General features: G+C 38.6%; 1 protein-coding gene across 1 annotated transcript in view; it reads right to left on the bottom strand.

The window, feature by feature from the left end:
• SIM2 (SIM bHLH transcription factor 2) overlaps positions 1 to 15,920 on the bottom strand; it is a 63,378-nt gene that overhangs the window by 23,492 nt on the left and 23,966 nt on the right. The window contains exons 5-6 of the mRNA XM_005511363.3: positions 4,041 to 4,126; positions 1,670 to 1,869 (exon numbers count right to left, since the gene is read on the bottom strand). Coding sequence (XP_005511420.2) covers positions 1,670 to 1,869; positions 4,041 to 4,126 — 286 coding nt within the window. The remainder of the gene's footprint in view (positions 1 to 1,669; positions 1,870 to 4,040; positions 4,127 to 15,920) is intronic.

The raw sequence follows: 15,920 nt of genomic DNA, 5'->3' as shown, positions 1-15,920 counted from the left end.
TGTCTAGAAAGGCTTAACTGCTTCTTCCTATAGCTTTAATACAGGTCTGTCTGCTGTGACTGTTACCTCTAAAGATCTAACAATGCTTTTCCTTGTATAGATACAAGAAGCAAGACTGAAAGCAGTTCTGTTTTATTCCTAATATGTCCCTGCTCTGAGCAAATATAATTTGGTTTGCTCAGCTGGGAGAGCAAAGGGCTTTGGTAATGCTCAATATCCCTGATTGTCCTCTGTGGGGGTGACATCCATCTGCTCTTTGGTAAACAGAGCTGTGCAATAGTACTGGTTCTATCTGTGCTCCTGTCAACACCTCTGGTTATGCAGTCTCCTTTGAAGACATTTATGTCTCCAGGCAGTTACTCTTAATCACATCATTTCCTTTTTTCCACATGCAAAGACATGCTGCCGAATCCCTTGTGCTTCTTTGTAGCTGTTACATTAAGTAAAGCAGGCAAAAGAAAAGGGAAAGATTCCAGAAACAACTAAGTCTTTGTACTTTAGCAGCTGATGGCCCAACTGTCTCATTGACTTAGCATGGAGAAAGAGCATGTTCTTGCATGGTTGACCTGCCATGCAAAACTTCTCCACTGTCTTGGACATAGACTCTTTTTCACTGTTACACATGAATATCACTTCTGCTTCTTGCAAATCCAGCATGCCAGGGAAATGAGAGAGATTCTGACATCCTGGTCCACATGGAGGGATTTTTGAAGAATTACCAACTTGTCAATAGTCAAATATTTTACATCATCTGGGAACTGGGCTTTTCCACTCAAGGTATCTTGAACTGCACTATACAAAGTATCATTGTACAAAGAAGTACCATGTTTCAAAAAGAGAGGAATGAATAATTTCACAACTGTGAAAAACCAGAATCCAGTTCTGGTTTTGTGCTTTTTCCTTCTTAGCTGGTATGTGAACTATATCGACTGAGAGTGGAGGCAGGGTTCTCTTTCCCCAGCAATAATCACTTTCCCAAGTTTTGTTTAAGAAAGCTGTGCTTCTACGTAGCAGCCAATTGAACTCACATTCATTCTAACAACACCATTGGTAGATTCAGTTTCATTGTCAAGGCACTGAACATCAGACTATGTTCTCCTACTGCTCTGTCAAAAGCTTTCTGGATGACCCTAACAAGCGATTTGGTCTCAGTGTTTCAGTTGTGGGGGTTATTTTTTGTTTTGTTTTTTGTTTTGTTTTGCTTTGGGTTTGGTTTTTTGTGGGGTTTGGGTTTTTTTTGGAGTGGGGGGATGTGATTGGTTGGTTTTTGTTTGGTTTGTGTGTGTGTGCTTTGTTTGTTGTTTTCTTTAAATTATGGATGATGGTACAACCTTATTCCTTTCACTAGCTTCGTATTTATGCCCTTTAAGGTAAAAATGTATTACTGCTCATGTGCCTATAACAGCAAGAAGACCTTAGCTGACTCTCTGAAATTGTGGGTAACTGCAGCCTAAATTATACAGGCTCTTATAGGCTGGTATTCAAGACAAAATATGGTCTATTCAGCTACCTGGAGGGCTTTGAAGACCTACATGGTCTTTGTGTTCCAGATCTATTTTGGGCTGCTTTATTTTTCCATGGATATTTTGGTCCATTTGGAAACCACTGTAGCTTATGATAACACTTCAGTTTGAAAACATTTTATGCTAGAAATGAAATAGCTGCTTACCTGGAATCTAGGAATATTAATTTTAAGTCCAAACTTGCTCTGAACATGAACATGTTACTGTGAAGTTTGATCTCAGTGATTGCACTGGGAGGTAAAGATTGACCTACAGCCACCAGTCCAACAATTTGGTAACAGGAATCATACAGAGACATATCTAGCATATACTGCCGTATCTTCAAATAGCCGCTGCAATGGATCACCTGGCATGAGAAGAAAACACACTCAATATCTGATGGCAAGTGAAGAAGCTGCAAGTCAGATGACTACCCAGTCTCAACAAAGTTATAAATCAATACACACTTATAACACTTCAACACTGCATAGTCTGCAAAGGCTTCAGAAGTGTGGCTAATTTAAAAATTGAGAATAAAACACAGTAAATGCAGTTTTTGTGTTTACTGCCAACGTGACTAATCCAATATTAAAGCACATGCTCTTTGGGTCTATCTGGACTGCTTTCTAATTAATACTTTAAACTCTCTTTGGCATAGATTTCTTGTAGATACAGTCGGAATTCCTGTTCATTAATCGAAAAGTCTGGGAGTTTCTTTTTAAACTTACTTTCTCACACACACACAAAGGTATATATAAACATTTACATTTTAATGAGTTATTATTCTGATGAAGAAGAGACACTTTAAAAATCCAATGGAGATGAATGCATTTATAAAAATAAATGGCTGGATATGTAAATGCACTAGAAATGAGTTTTAAGTTCTCCAGTTAAGTTCAAATGATGTTCTTCTGACATGTGACCAAGCCCAGGGTCTTGAGATCGGATTGCTGAATCCCCATATACAATTCCTAATCACTGGAGTGATAACTTCAGTGTTAGACTATAAAAATTCACAATGTCAGCTAAGGAAGGGGGAAAAATGTTACCTGGGGGCTCCTCCAGAACACAAGGTTTATTTAATGTAGTGCTGGTGTTTAGAAATCATTTGTGCTCCTGCCAATGTTCTAGTCCAAACAGCAGGCATACTACACATCCTTCAGCTTCATTTCTTTGTTTGACTTTCAACTGTGTCCAGTGGAACGGAATTAATTTCTACTGTATTTAGTACTCCTGAACAACCAACTAAGCATTCATCTATAAATAGTTTCCTCCTGTATAATCTTCCTTCCTCATTTCCCACCACCAAGTGATTAGTACATCTAGCAAAAGTACAGTAGCAAGCAAAATCTCAGGTGATATTTTCAAAATTGTTAAGTTGTGACTCTAAGTACAGTCAAAGAGAATACCTCTCTAGACACCTCTCTAGAAGAATACATCCTTAAATGTTTCACTCTATAAACTTTTAATAGTGAGTGAAAGAAGAAGGTGATCCCCCTGATTAGCAGTCATAAATGGGGAGACTAAAAAACATGCAGAGATACCACCACAAGTTCTACACTTTTACCTGGTTTCAGATTCTGCTTTCAGATAGAACCATTTTTGCTGGGAAGCAGCTGAGCAAACAGGGGTCCATGTAATGAAGAATTATCAGTCTAACCAGGTAGACAGCAATGTAAATAGATATATATCTGGACCTTGAACACATTCCCTAAAAGAGCTCTGCTTCTCTTGCATGTTTTTGTTTCTGAATGACTCATACAAAATGAATCCTCACAGACTGTCTATGAAGTACCCTTCTCTCCTGATGCTTAAGTAATAGAATTATACCATGTATGTAGCTCAAAAAGCAGCAAATGCACACTGTAAAGCTGGAAATAAGAACTACCTGAATAGCAGGTGTTTTTAGACAATCTCAGCATTTGCTTTGGCTTCTGATTTCATGTAATAAATAGAAAATTAATATAAAATATAAGATTTATAAATAAACTTGGTGGTTTAGTACAATTCAACCCTGAGTTGATGTTAATGATTGTTTAGGATGACATTACAGTCTCATCAATGCTGAGGTTAATTCTGGTCAGGACAATGAGGTGACTTGTGCAACTGGTTGGCCGCTCAGCCAGAGCACAGTAACACCAAGGCAAAGGGTTGCGGGAAGACTTCCAAGTTCCTGTGTCTGAGTTCCTGCCTCACCTGCCTCCAGTTCCATAGGAAATAACACTTGTCTGTGAACTCTCCTTACACCTCTGTGTGTGTGCTCCAGCCAATTCCCTAATCTGGAAGATCAGGAATCAGGATGTGGGAATGTGCCACAAGGTAAACTCCAACTCACTGTGAGAGAGTCTATGGAGTTACATTACTAAGGGAATCTGCAGGTAGCAGTGGTGTTTTTTGCATCTGTTCTGATTCTTTCCATCACAGACTTTGCTTTCAGCTACACATACGTAAAATAAATTAAATAAAGAAACTTGACATTTGTTGAATACTTGGGGAAAAAAAAAAAACAAAAAAAACAAAAAAGCTTATATACTTTACCTTGTAGCCACTGCACGTCAATCCTGCATTCCTCTTGGCTAAGACACATTTCATTCTCAGGAAAAATGATCTCTCAATTTCATATTCTGAAAGCATAAACCATAATGCTTATTTCTTACAGAAACTTTGAAACTGTCCATAACATTGTGTTTCAAGATTTAACAGATACTTTTATGTCTGAGCCTTAGGCAGCAATAGAAGTCAGCCATTCTACTTCATCTCTCAGTCCTTGCCCTCAGGATTTATTTTGCCTTCATGTTAGGATTCGCTGTGAAACTTGAACAAGTCAGCATGACTAGGTATCCAAATTTATGGTTTTACTAATCTTCACAAGGCAATCATCACCTTGTTTCTGAACAGCTAGGGACCAGCCTATATTGGTAAAGGGAAGGAAACATCTCATTTGGAGTGTAGTTAAATGAAGGTACCCTCCAAAATACTAGCAGAATGGGAAACAAGAAAATTAATTGTGTTTTCTTAATAATTTGACGGTATGTAGCTAGTCATGCCCAAATCCGTGAACTTCTAGCCTCCATATGCAATATTATTACCTGTTTCACTGATTTCCAAAACAACGTTGATAGATGGTTTTTAAACAAATGTCTTCATGGGTAACCTTCAGCAATGTTTTTAAGTTAAATATTGCTCAAATAGACACGTATATTCTGCTAAGAATAAGTTACTATTCTTTTTAATTCTCAGTAACAGCTCAGCCTTCATTAATAGTTTCAACTCTTCTTACTGGAAGTTGCAGTTTGTTGCAGAGAACACAACTATATTAGGAAAAGAAAACTCATTTGGTACACCTGTGAATATGAAAATCAGGGAAGCAGAGAGGTTTTCAGGTTTGTTGCACGGTATTATCTCCTAATTCCCCAGAGGGTTTGATCCAAAGTCTACTGTAATCAGTTGGAGTCTTGCTTTAATTTGATTTAACTGTTGAGTTGTGTTCCAAATTTTTATGCATCCATCACCCAATTAACACCTCTTAGCCTGCAGTAGTCTGAGCCTCAGACTACTACCTGGAAACCAATAAGCTGTCTACATTAAGATCTGAGTGTAAAGGTCTGAAGATACAGCCACAGAAAAAGGATTTAGTGAGGAGGGAAAAGAAATGCAATATGTAGTGTATCTCAATTAGCATCAGCCTTCCCAAGTATTTGAACTTTCCATTTGTCTTCTTTTCTTCGTTTAACCCCAGCTGGCAACTAGGACCACACAGCCACTCACTAATTCCCCCTGCCCAAGGTGGGATGGGGGAGAGAATCGGAAAGGGAAAAGAACCTTGTGGGTTGAGAAAAGAACAGTTTAATAGGACAGAAAAGCAAGATAAAATAATAGTAATAACAATAGAATATACAAAACATGTGATGTACAGTGCGATTGCTCTCCACCCGCAACCCCATAGCACGTTCATTCCTGAGCAGTGATAACTGCCCCCCCAACAACTCCAGTTTATATACTGAGCATGACATCACATGCTGAGGAATACTCCTTTGGCCAGTCTGGGTCAGATGTCCTGTCTTTGCTTTCTCACAGCTTCTTGTGAACTGGGCAGACCATGGGAAGCTGAAAAGTCCTTGACTACCCAGCAACAACCAAAACATCAGTGTATTATCAACATTCTTCTCATTCTAAATCCAAAACACAACACTATACCAGCTACTAGAAAGAAAATTAACTGTATCCCAGCCAAAACCAGGACATCTTCCTAATGCAAATCAGATCCATATGGGGAAAAGCAGGCACTTAAATTAACTGGCTCATCTACTATAGAGTTTTAGATACAAATGCTTACAATTTGGTGGGAGGAGGCCATACAGTATAGATTACTATTGCTGAAGCATGATCTCATGAGTAAAGAATGGATCTGGGAGTTGGGAACATTGGTGCAATTCATGGCTTCAATACAGATTTTCTGTGCGACATAAGACTAGTGCTTGGTCTCCTTCTGCCGCAGTCTCATGTACACAAAATAAAGGTAACTTTCTCTCTTGAAGAGTGTCAAGGGAGAAAAATAAATAACACACGGTAATGAGGGTACAAAGACTATCCTTGGACATGAACAGAGTTGATTGCAATTTTAGTGATTTGTATTATTCTATACAAAGAGATGGTTAGTGGAATTGGAAACAATAACTTAAACTTCTCAAATGTCCTGCCACAAGACCTAAAAGAATCTTCTTCAGTAACGAGCTCCTTCCAGGCAACTTGTTCTTAAGTCTTCTGTTTGCTCTTTCCTTCATTTTTAAACGTTACTGCAGACTAGGGCGCTGCTATAGAAACACCCAGCTCTAAACTCACTGTTCCATCAGGAATAGGTTATGATGTACAGTGTAGTCTTCAGGTATCTATAAAACCAGAGTAGTACCCAGACTTTAAGATATAACATTTTTCCTTTATTATTTAAAATTGGTAATTATTTCATTATTTAAGAAGAGGTCTTGTCTCCCTGATTTCAGGATGGTAGATTGTAAGCAAGAGATCCCCCCTGGAACACCAGTCCTTGTAACGAGGTACAGTCTCCCTGGGAAACCAGGAGGGCGATTAAAACGATTCAAGAGCAAGGATGCTGTGATGTAGGAGCACGGAGTAAAAAGGGATAAAGTTGCACCCTAGAACTAGGTCATACAGGAAGGTAAGGGTGATAGAATTGTAATTTAATAGTAGCTGCATGTGATTTGTGAGACTGAAGAGTAATAGTCAGTAGCTTTGTTGTTGTGTGTAATCAAGTGCAAAATTATATAACTGTAATTTAATAATGCTGTGTTTATTAATTATTGATCATTGAATTATTAGTTTTTTAGTAGTGTATTCCTGAACCAACAAACACTCTTCTCTTAAATCAATTACATCTCATGCCTGTGAAGACATACCCACGAAGTAACTGGGGACTCATCGGAGAGCTTCCATTACAGAGGCTTGAGCTAGCTGATATTGGGATGCCTTAAGTAAGCAAAAGGAGAGCTGGCCCATGTGGCCAAAAAGATTCTAGGCCCTGAGTGACATACTGCTTTTTTACCTGAAGAGGCCAAAGTATTATACACATGATAAGTGTTCCTCCTCCTGTGTGTATTAAGAGAGAGTGTTTGTGTTTGTGTGGGAGCTCAGTGTTGCTGTGACAGTTGCCACTTGTGGGTGGGAGGTGGGATCGAGTGGGTCAAGCAGAACATGTTTAAAAGACAAAACGAAACCCTGACCATTCCTGGATGGTCTGGGGCTGTAACAACTTTTAATGCAGTTATTTACTAACGTAGCATGTGCCCTAGCACGGAAGGATGCAGAGTGCCACAGCATTTTTAACCAGCCAGCTGGAATTGTTACACAGCTGGTTGAGGTCCCTTCCAATCCCTAACATTCTGTGATTCTGTGAAGGCTAATGGTTGTGTCAATGTGCCCAGTGAATAATGTGCAGGTGCTACATCATGTCTGGCATGCTGCTTGCAGGATTGGAGCTGAAGAATACAAAAGCTACCAGAGAGAGATCCTTCTGTGTGTGCATGTGTGTGTGTGTGTGTTTGTGAATGACTATAAAATCTAATACCCAGTTTTGAGACTGACAAGGAAAAGCAGGACCAGGCCATTCATATTGTTCATGCTTATGTGAGTGCTATCAGTGTGCACACGGTGCCTGTAAAAGCCCTGTTCTGCTGTCCATGTTGATCTGTTACAGGTGGGTTCTGTCTACATACGTGTGCTTGTGCACATCTGCTGGGAATAAAACCATCTCCAAACTAAATCAAGAGACTGCAAAATGTAAAGGAGTAGTAAGACCAAAACCCTCACATAAAGAACTCAGGCGCGCAAAACTGTAAACAGTGTGAATTAATATTCATATTAAGTGATAACTTTGCCAGTGTGACTCCCCAATACCTTTGAAAGTAGCAGAAGTGGGTAGCAAAGCGAAAAAAAAGAAAAAAAAAACACAACTAAAATTGTAATATTAAAGCTGACTGGGAAATAAAGAGCCCAAGTGTCCTGCAGGATGCTGATGCATCCATCAATATAATGCAAGACTTAAAATATGTCATCCAGGCTGTACCTGATGCAAGTAAGATGGTGTACTCTGATGAAGAGAATGTAGAAAGAAAATGAGATACTTAAAGGTTTAGCAAGCAAGAGGGAGATGCTGAATATTCAAATAGGAGAAATCAGATGAGCTGTGAGAAGAGCGATTGCTAATGCATGCTGTCCTACTGCAGAGGTTAATCACAAAATTGTGAGAAGAGAGTAGGCATGCAAGCTCATTTATAAAGCAGGAAAAAAGCCTGTAGCATAAATAGCTAGTACCTGCCTTAAAAACAGAATGACTGGAGATGTCCAGGGATGTAGCAAAAGTCTCAAATTAGGAAAGACAGAAAAACAGTAAATGCAAAATACACACTCCAGGCTTAAGTAAGAGGTGAATGTAACAATTATTCATAAGAATTAAGTGATTTTATCAATTAGAATTACGTTTTGCAAAACTGCAAAAATATAACAATATGAAGCATTTAGACCTGGTAATGTAATTATTGATATCACTAGTGTTTTTTTCAAGCAAACATGTAAGCACAGCACACACAAATAACAAAAAGAATCTTAGGCTATCAAAAAGGTAAAAGAGGTTTGAAATGAAGAAGAAACCAGTCAGGTGCTACCACTTCTTAAGTAGTTAAAGGTTGAGAGAACTGTAAGTTAAACACACATATATGAAACTGGAGAAAGAATAATTACTAGTAAAATGTTATGCCTGAACCAGAATACAAGCAACACTGAAGGAAAATAGCTTTTCTAATTGTTAAAGAATATTAATACCATCTAATAACCAAAGGTTAACAACTGTATTTAATTACGCTGAAATGTTAACTATATAAATGCATCACTGTAAGTGATGTTAACACCTTTTCTTTAACTATCCAGAAAATGATAAAAATCTATATGTCTGTTTGTTATAGAGAAAATATTAAACCAACAAGTGGCAGCCATTTGCAAATGAAGGATGAGAGACAAAAATCTACTGAGTAGACCAGAAAGTCTTACGGAGACGTTCCATCTGAGTTAACATAAAAACAAACAAACAAACAAACAAACAAACCCCAATAATGTTTGTTGTTTTTTCTCTTCCATATCTATCACAGAAGACAAAGTAATCCATTGAAACCCTATGGATATTGATAAGTACTTATTGCTCAGCTCTGGTTTTGTTTGTGGGGGTTTGTGCCTTTTTGTTTTGTTTTGTTTTCTTTTCTTTTATGAAAAAGGAGAATAAGAAATAAAACCAGATCCAATGTGAAAGATATTTCCTCTCTAACAAAAGAAACCCCATTTCTCTGCATGAAAATGTACTTCAGATTATGATTAAAATAAAACAACACTATTACAGCACTGTAATCTCCATGTGTGTACTCTGTGTGTGTTTGTACTGATAACACTTGATGTATTTACAAAACAGCATTTTTAGAACTTCAAGAAACAAAGGAGATTTCATTGAGCATAGCAATGTCTCCCATGGTAAACTGTACTTTCCGACTGCACCTTCATGCCTGGAACTGAGACAACTGTACCTTGACAGAGTGTGGTATTGGGGGTATTTTAGATTGGATTAAAACAATCTCATATGTAAATTCACCATTGTCACTGATGGAGGTATTCTATATTATATTGCCCCATTGACTGCAGCTTCCAAAAGCAAGCTGAAAAACTGGAAAGCTGACAACAAGGAGAATAGAATAGAATAGAATAGAATAGAATAGAATAGAATAGAATAGAATAGAATAGAATAGAATAGAATAGAATAGAATAGAATAGAATAGAATAGAATAGAATAGAATAGAATAGAATAGAAATAGAATATTTCAGTTGGAAGGGACCAATGATGACAATCTAGTCCTGACCAATTTAGGGCTGACCGAAAATTAAAGCATGTTATTAAGGGCATTGTACAAGTTCTTCTTAAATACTGACAGGCTTGAGAATTGACCAGCTCTCTATGAAGCCTGTTCCAGTGTTTGCTCATCCTCTCCGTAGAGAAATGCTTCTTAACGTCCAGTCTAAACCTTCCCTGGTACAGCTTTGAACCGTTACCATACATCCTATCACTGAATAGCATGGAGAGGAGATCAGCACTTTCCTCTCCCCTTCCCCTTCTTAGAAAGCTGTAGAGACCAATGAGGTCACCCCTCAGCCTCCTTTTCTCCAAATTAGACAAACCCAGATTCCTTAGCTGCTCCTCACTCAACATTCCTTCCAGCCCTTTCACCAGCTTTGTGGCCCTCCTCTGGAGGCATTTGAGGATCTTCACATCCTTCTTAAACAGTGGGGCCCAGAACTGCACACCATACTCAAGGTGAGGCCGCACCAACACTGTATACAGTGGGATAATTGCCTCTTTTGACCAGCTGGTTATACTGTGTTTGATGCACCCCAGAACGTGGTTTGCCATCTTGGCTGCCAGGGCCGTACTCAGCTAAGCATCAACCAGCACCCCCAGACCCTTTTCTGTAGGGTTGTTCTCCAGCCACTCCTCTCCCAGCCACCTGAGGTTTCAAAAAAAGTGAGCAGTCACCACATGGAGATGGCAAATTTTGTGACAACTCATGATAAATTTCACTGTTCTACCTCTTACTCAGCATCATTTCTTTCAAATACCTATTATGCCAGCAAGTCCACCACATATGACAAAATTTTTCTGTTTAATTGCACCTTCTTTTGTGTTTGCCATAGCCATCTGTAATTCTGACAAACAGCTGTGTATTGCTATGAAAAGTTTTAATGCAGTTATCCTTTATAGGTGTAAGCATTGCAGCATGGGTCTGCTTTACCGATCTTCCCCTTTACTTTCCATGTCAGCTTCTATTTTCCCTCTTTACCTGAATGCAACTTGTTTCCCTCTCCCAAACAACTTTAAAATAATTGGGAAATTGATCCTTCTTTTGATAAGTGAGTTGAATAATTTTCAAAGATTTTACATCCTTCTGTTTGAGCTTTTTTTTCAGAAGATGAGTCAAGAAAATGTCTCAATAGCTGCCATAGCTAAAAAGAAACCTCCACCCCCACTTCTGAGTTGCTAAGTATCTCAAAAGGCTCTGATGATACCTTCCTGAAAAACAGACCAACCATCTTAGCACAGCTTTTAGCATTTCCCAGAGCTTATTGACATCGTGTTTATCTACTACAGGAATTAGAGATGAAAAGCAGAGCTTTAGGGTTCTTTCTAAATGTTTACTCTCACATTTTTGGCATAGTGCTTTTCTTTATCCATTTATGTGGAAGACAAACACAGGTCTATTTTTCTATTCCAGCCACTTCCAATATTTGCTATAACTTGGATTTATTTATGATATTAATAGCAAATTTCTGATTTTGTTTTCCCTGTATCAGTGTTTAACATTTGCAAGTGATTGTTCTCTCCACACTGCTCAACAAACTTTTATTGAAATCTTTTTAAGAATGACCTGTGAGACTCTCAGTTTTTACCATGGATTTGCCATTTTTCTCCAACCATGTGATTAGTAATAGTTGGAAATGAAAACTGATACAAACAAAATACTAGTTTTGGTCAACATTTTTATATACTTTGAGCAGATTTATCTGTCTTTTCTGCTGTCATTCTTTGGAAGGATGTAACTGAGGTTACTGAGATCCTGACTTTTTCAATATGTCTACTAGCAGATATTTTAATAAAATTGAGGTATCATTTATAATGAGTTTTGTAGGGGGAGGCACTGCAAGTCAGAGTCCATGTCTGTGTCCAAGATGGCCATTGCAAATGTATCACTGTTTATTTTTTAGCCAAGCTCCATGTTTCCCTTATCAGATTCAGGGAAGTTTTTCTATTCCACTAATGTGTTACTATATTGCCTGGTCACCTTACAGAGGTTTCCTCCCTGAAGCATTGCTATAGTGTAGTTGAGTAGATTTAGTAAAAGCTATGAATGAGGCAGAGAGTAAATGGCTTCATTCAAATCACAGCCTAAACTTATCCGTATGTTAATATCCTCACAAATCTAAAACACAACAACCTGTGTATGTCCATGGAAATACAGAAGATGTTTTCCTTTCTCGCAGCACTGAGTACCATTTGTACAGAGTATGCCTTCCCCATTCATCTCTTTTCTTTTCTTATCCTAGTATATCACGCAGTACAGTTTGTCTGCAAGCACTAGTCAGGAATAAAATACCCTGTTTGTATTTTACAGATTTGTATTTTCTTACCCTCATAAACAGAATATATGTCATAGTAAAGAAAATCAGTCTTGCTATTTTGGATAAAGAATTTGTGCATTTGTTCACTCATATTGCACATGACTGTCAAACAGGATTCTCCAAGCATTTCTGTGAAATTATGGTTGGCTTTATGGAAACCAGAATTGTCCATCCCTGGAGGTGCAACTGTGAAATTCATCTTTGCTTTCCACTCCATCTTTCATCTCTTTTGACAGAAAACAGTCACAAAATTCTGTGGTTTCCAAGCTGCATGCACAGTGGACTGAAGAAAAAGATCATAGAAGTTTTTTCCACAGCTTCACCTCTCATATCTTTATTTTCTCTAAGGTAAAAGCCAGTATTTTGTATCTCTTTCCTAAAGCTCACAATTTTTTACATTAGCAAAATATGGCATCATTTTTTTGCAGAACCACTTTGTAAATTAATATACCTCAGCTTGCGAACTGCACCCTGCTGTACCATGCGCTGTTTTAAGAATGTATGTTTCATCTGCCACTACGAAAGGTATGAAGTGGCATTAAAATCGTGAGTTCTTGACACAGCTAATGATTCATGTTCACTCTGCGTGACAGCTTGGGTGCAATGTCAAATTTCATCTAAGGTGTAGGAGATGAAAACGATTCTCAAAGACCACATTTAGACCAAAGCACTATGCACAAGGTCACCTGCTTCTACCTTTCCCCTCATCCAGATTGTGTGGAGACATGCTCCCGCCTCAAGCTAGTGCGTTCTTCTGGAGACAAGGCATGCATGTATGATAAGCTGTGCTCCGCGTCCCTGCTGGACTGTTTTACAGGGTGGAAACACAGATACCACAAGTTCATGTCTGGATAACACTTTATTGCCCATCCCCCAAACACTCTGCCTGTTTTTGCCCTTTCAGTTGGTCCTTTTCATCTTACCTCTTCTATACTATAAGGTCACACATGTTCTACTCTTATTATTATGTAATCTGGAAAGCATCTGGGTTCCATACAGCACGCTGTTGACTAAAAGAGTATGTGAGTATCTTGGCTAGTCTCTTGTGAACATAACAAGGCTATAGCTTTTGTTAGGCATGGGAGAGGGAATGCCACAACTTCTACCCTTAATTCTGAATAGGGTGACACCAACTTCTAGAACAAAAAAAAAAAAAGAGGAGGTAAAAGCACAGTAGGGTGCATTAAAAAGAAATGCTTGCATAATAGCACACACAATATTAAGGTAATCCTTGAAGCTGGGAATCCAAGATTGACCAACATGGCCAGCATGAGAAAGGGCTTGAAAATATCTTTGGTGAACTTTCCTCATGACAAGTTCAGAGGCAGGCCTGGAGATGAGCTGGTGGCAAATGATGCATCAGAGCTGTAAGCCTGATGCATACTGACCATCTTTATTGTTGCTCTGCCAGAAAGAATAGTGCAAAACTGAGGTTATGACTAAAACTGTTCTGCAAAGTGAAACATTGCATGCAAAGGGGTGTATGAAATCAACATTTCCCTGTCCTTCCTTGGTATGTGTGGTCAAAACTGATTCCAAGTAAGAAAGAAGAAACAAAACAGTTGGACACACTTTCCCTGCTCCCTATTACACTGAAGCATCATATATACACATACAAGTTACAGGCTTAAATATTTGAGAATGCTTGTCCTTTTAGCAAATGAGTGGAACCAGCTGACTGATAAAATATAAATGCCTTACATGGCAAAATTACAAATTAGAGGGAAAGAAAGAGAGAACAAGTTCCTATGCACATTCTGAGCTGAGAACTGAAGTTTGTGGGCTGATTTGATTTGACCTGGTAATGCTCTTGCTTGTGGTAGGAAAACAATCAGTTCTGTTATTAGCCTTGGTCCTAGAGTTCCAAGCTTGCATGAGCTGCCCAAATTTCCCCTCCGTTTTGACACTTTGTTCTGCGTCCTGACTGCATCCAGAATCCTGCCAGTGCTGCAGAGAGTAGTTGTGTCTGTTATAATTGCTGTCATCCAAACTCAGCTCTTTGCCAGCATTTGCCCAGATTTTCCCTTGCTCATGTAAGTGATGCTTCCAAACTTTTCTTAGAGAAGAAACTCAACAGGGCACTAGGCAGAAAGGAAAACAATAGCTTTTGTGGTCTGAGACACTCTACTCTTTTTGATATATTTTACTCTTAATTAAAAAAAAAAAAAATCTTTGAATGGGGTGCCAGCAGTCAGCTCTCTTCTCCACTTTTGTATATCCAAAACAATTATATTTTCTATATTTCTCAGGTTTAAAATAACGCTAAGAAACAGCACTAGCAGTATCATCATGCTAAACCATTATCTTTCAAGAATCGTTTTCCTATAAAATATTTTAAGTAAATCAAAAATTCCTATCAAGATTAGTCTTTTGCCTATATACTTACTAGATTTTTTTTTATATTTAGTGTAAAAAAAAGATCTTTCCAGATGTACAATTTTCTATTCCTTTATTTTAATATTGAACAAGATGTATATAGGGAAGACGTTCTTCCTTGAGAGGAAAATAATGCACTGGCATATAGTTCTTAGCTAACTGAAATGGTGTCCTTACAGCATCAACCAGAGTGAAGAAAGCCTGACACAAAGTATTCTGTTGTTCTGTGATTCCACATTCCTTGTGTAACTTACATTAGGCTTGTAACTAATCATGTAAGAATTGTCCAGTTGTTGTCTACAATAACTACAGTATTCATTTTTTCCTTTGTCTGCTTTAGGGAATGATAATAAACCGCTTTTAGTACACCATGCCTGGGTGGGCAAGTCAGCAAAAGTTGGGAAGCTATCAACATTTTAAAGGATTAAAATCTCAGGAAAAATCATGTGAAACCAATAAAAGACTCACAGTGTCTGACGGGGAAGAGCAGTACACAATGCTGAATCCCCCTCAGCATTGCTTAATTGCTTGTTTTGGTTAGCCTGTAGTGCAAATATTTCTTCTTTTGCTCGCTTGTCTGTATTCAGTTGCAACGATGACAGACGGACTGACTAGTCATACCCAGCTTGCACTACCCTGATATTCCATACAAAAGCTTCCTTCTTTATTCCTATAGATATGGTTCAGGAGGTACAGTATTTCCCAAAAGCCTCCAGATGGTTTAGTAAGTGTGGCTATACTGCTACAAGCCTGCTACTCGATGCTGCTAACTGTTAAAGAAAACTTTCTGCAAAACTAGTTGGTACAGACATGCTTTTGACAACAACATCATTTGAGAGCTTAAGGTCCTGACGGATGGCAGTATGTGCATCCCAGCTTGTGTCAGTATGTTGTATCCTGTACAGGGCACGATAAGGGGGAGCTGGATGTAGTCAATAACCCTGATGCAATCCTCAACACCCAGTCCCTGAAAGCTATTTCAGACACATTCAAAATGCTTGTCACCTCTGGACAAGGCACTTTGTAACAGTCTCTTCACAAACTGCTGCCATTACTGTATCCCCACCTTTCTAGTACTAAAATGCATTGCTGCTGTGCTGTAGCAGCTTAGACTTATTAGCCTGATGGACAATTAGTTACTCTATGTGAGGTAAGGGGCAAACTCCTCATGTGCCTCCATGAAGTTCTGGAGCTGTTGTTAACTAAGCAGAAGTTTGCATGACATCACAACCTACTAGGTCTCCTGCACTAAGCAAGGGAGATGCGCAGCATGCACTGAGTCTCTACAGTCAGGCATAAACCTTGCAGTCTTCCAAG

Source organism: Columba livia, chromosome 1, assembly GCF_036013475.1.
Source record: "Columba livia isolate bColLiv1 breed racing homer chromosome 1, bColLiv1.pat.W.v2, whole genome shotgun sequence".
Taxonomy (NCBI): Eukaryota; Metazoa; Chordata; class Aves; order Columbiformes; family Columbidae; genus Columba; species Columba livia.
This window is presented reverse-complemented; position numbering and strand designations above follow the sequence as displayed.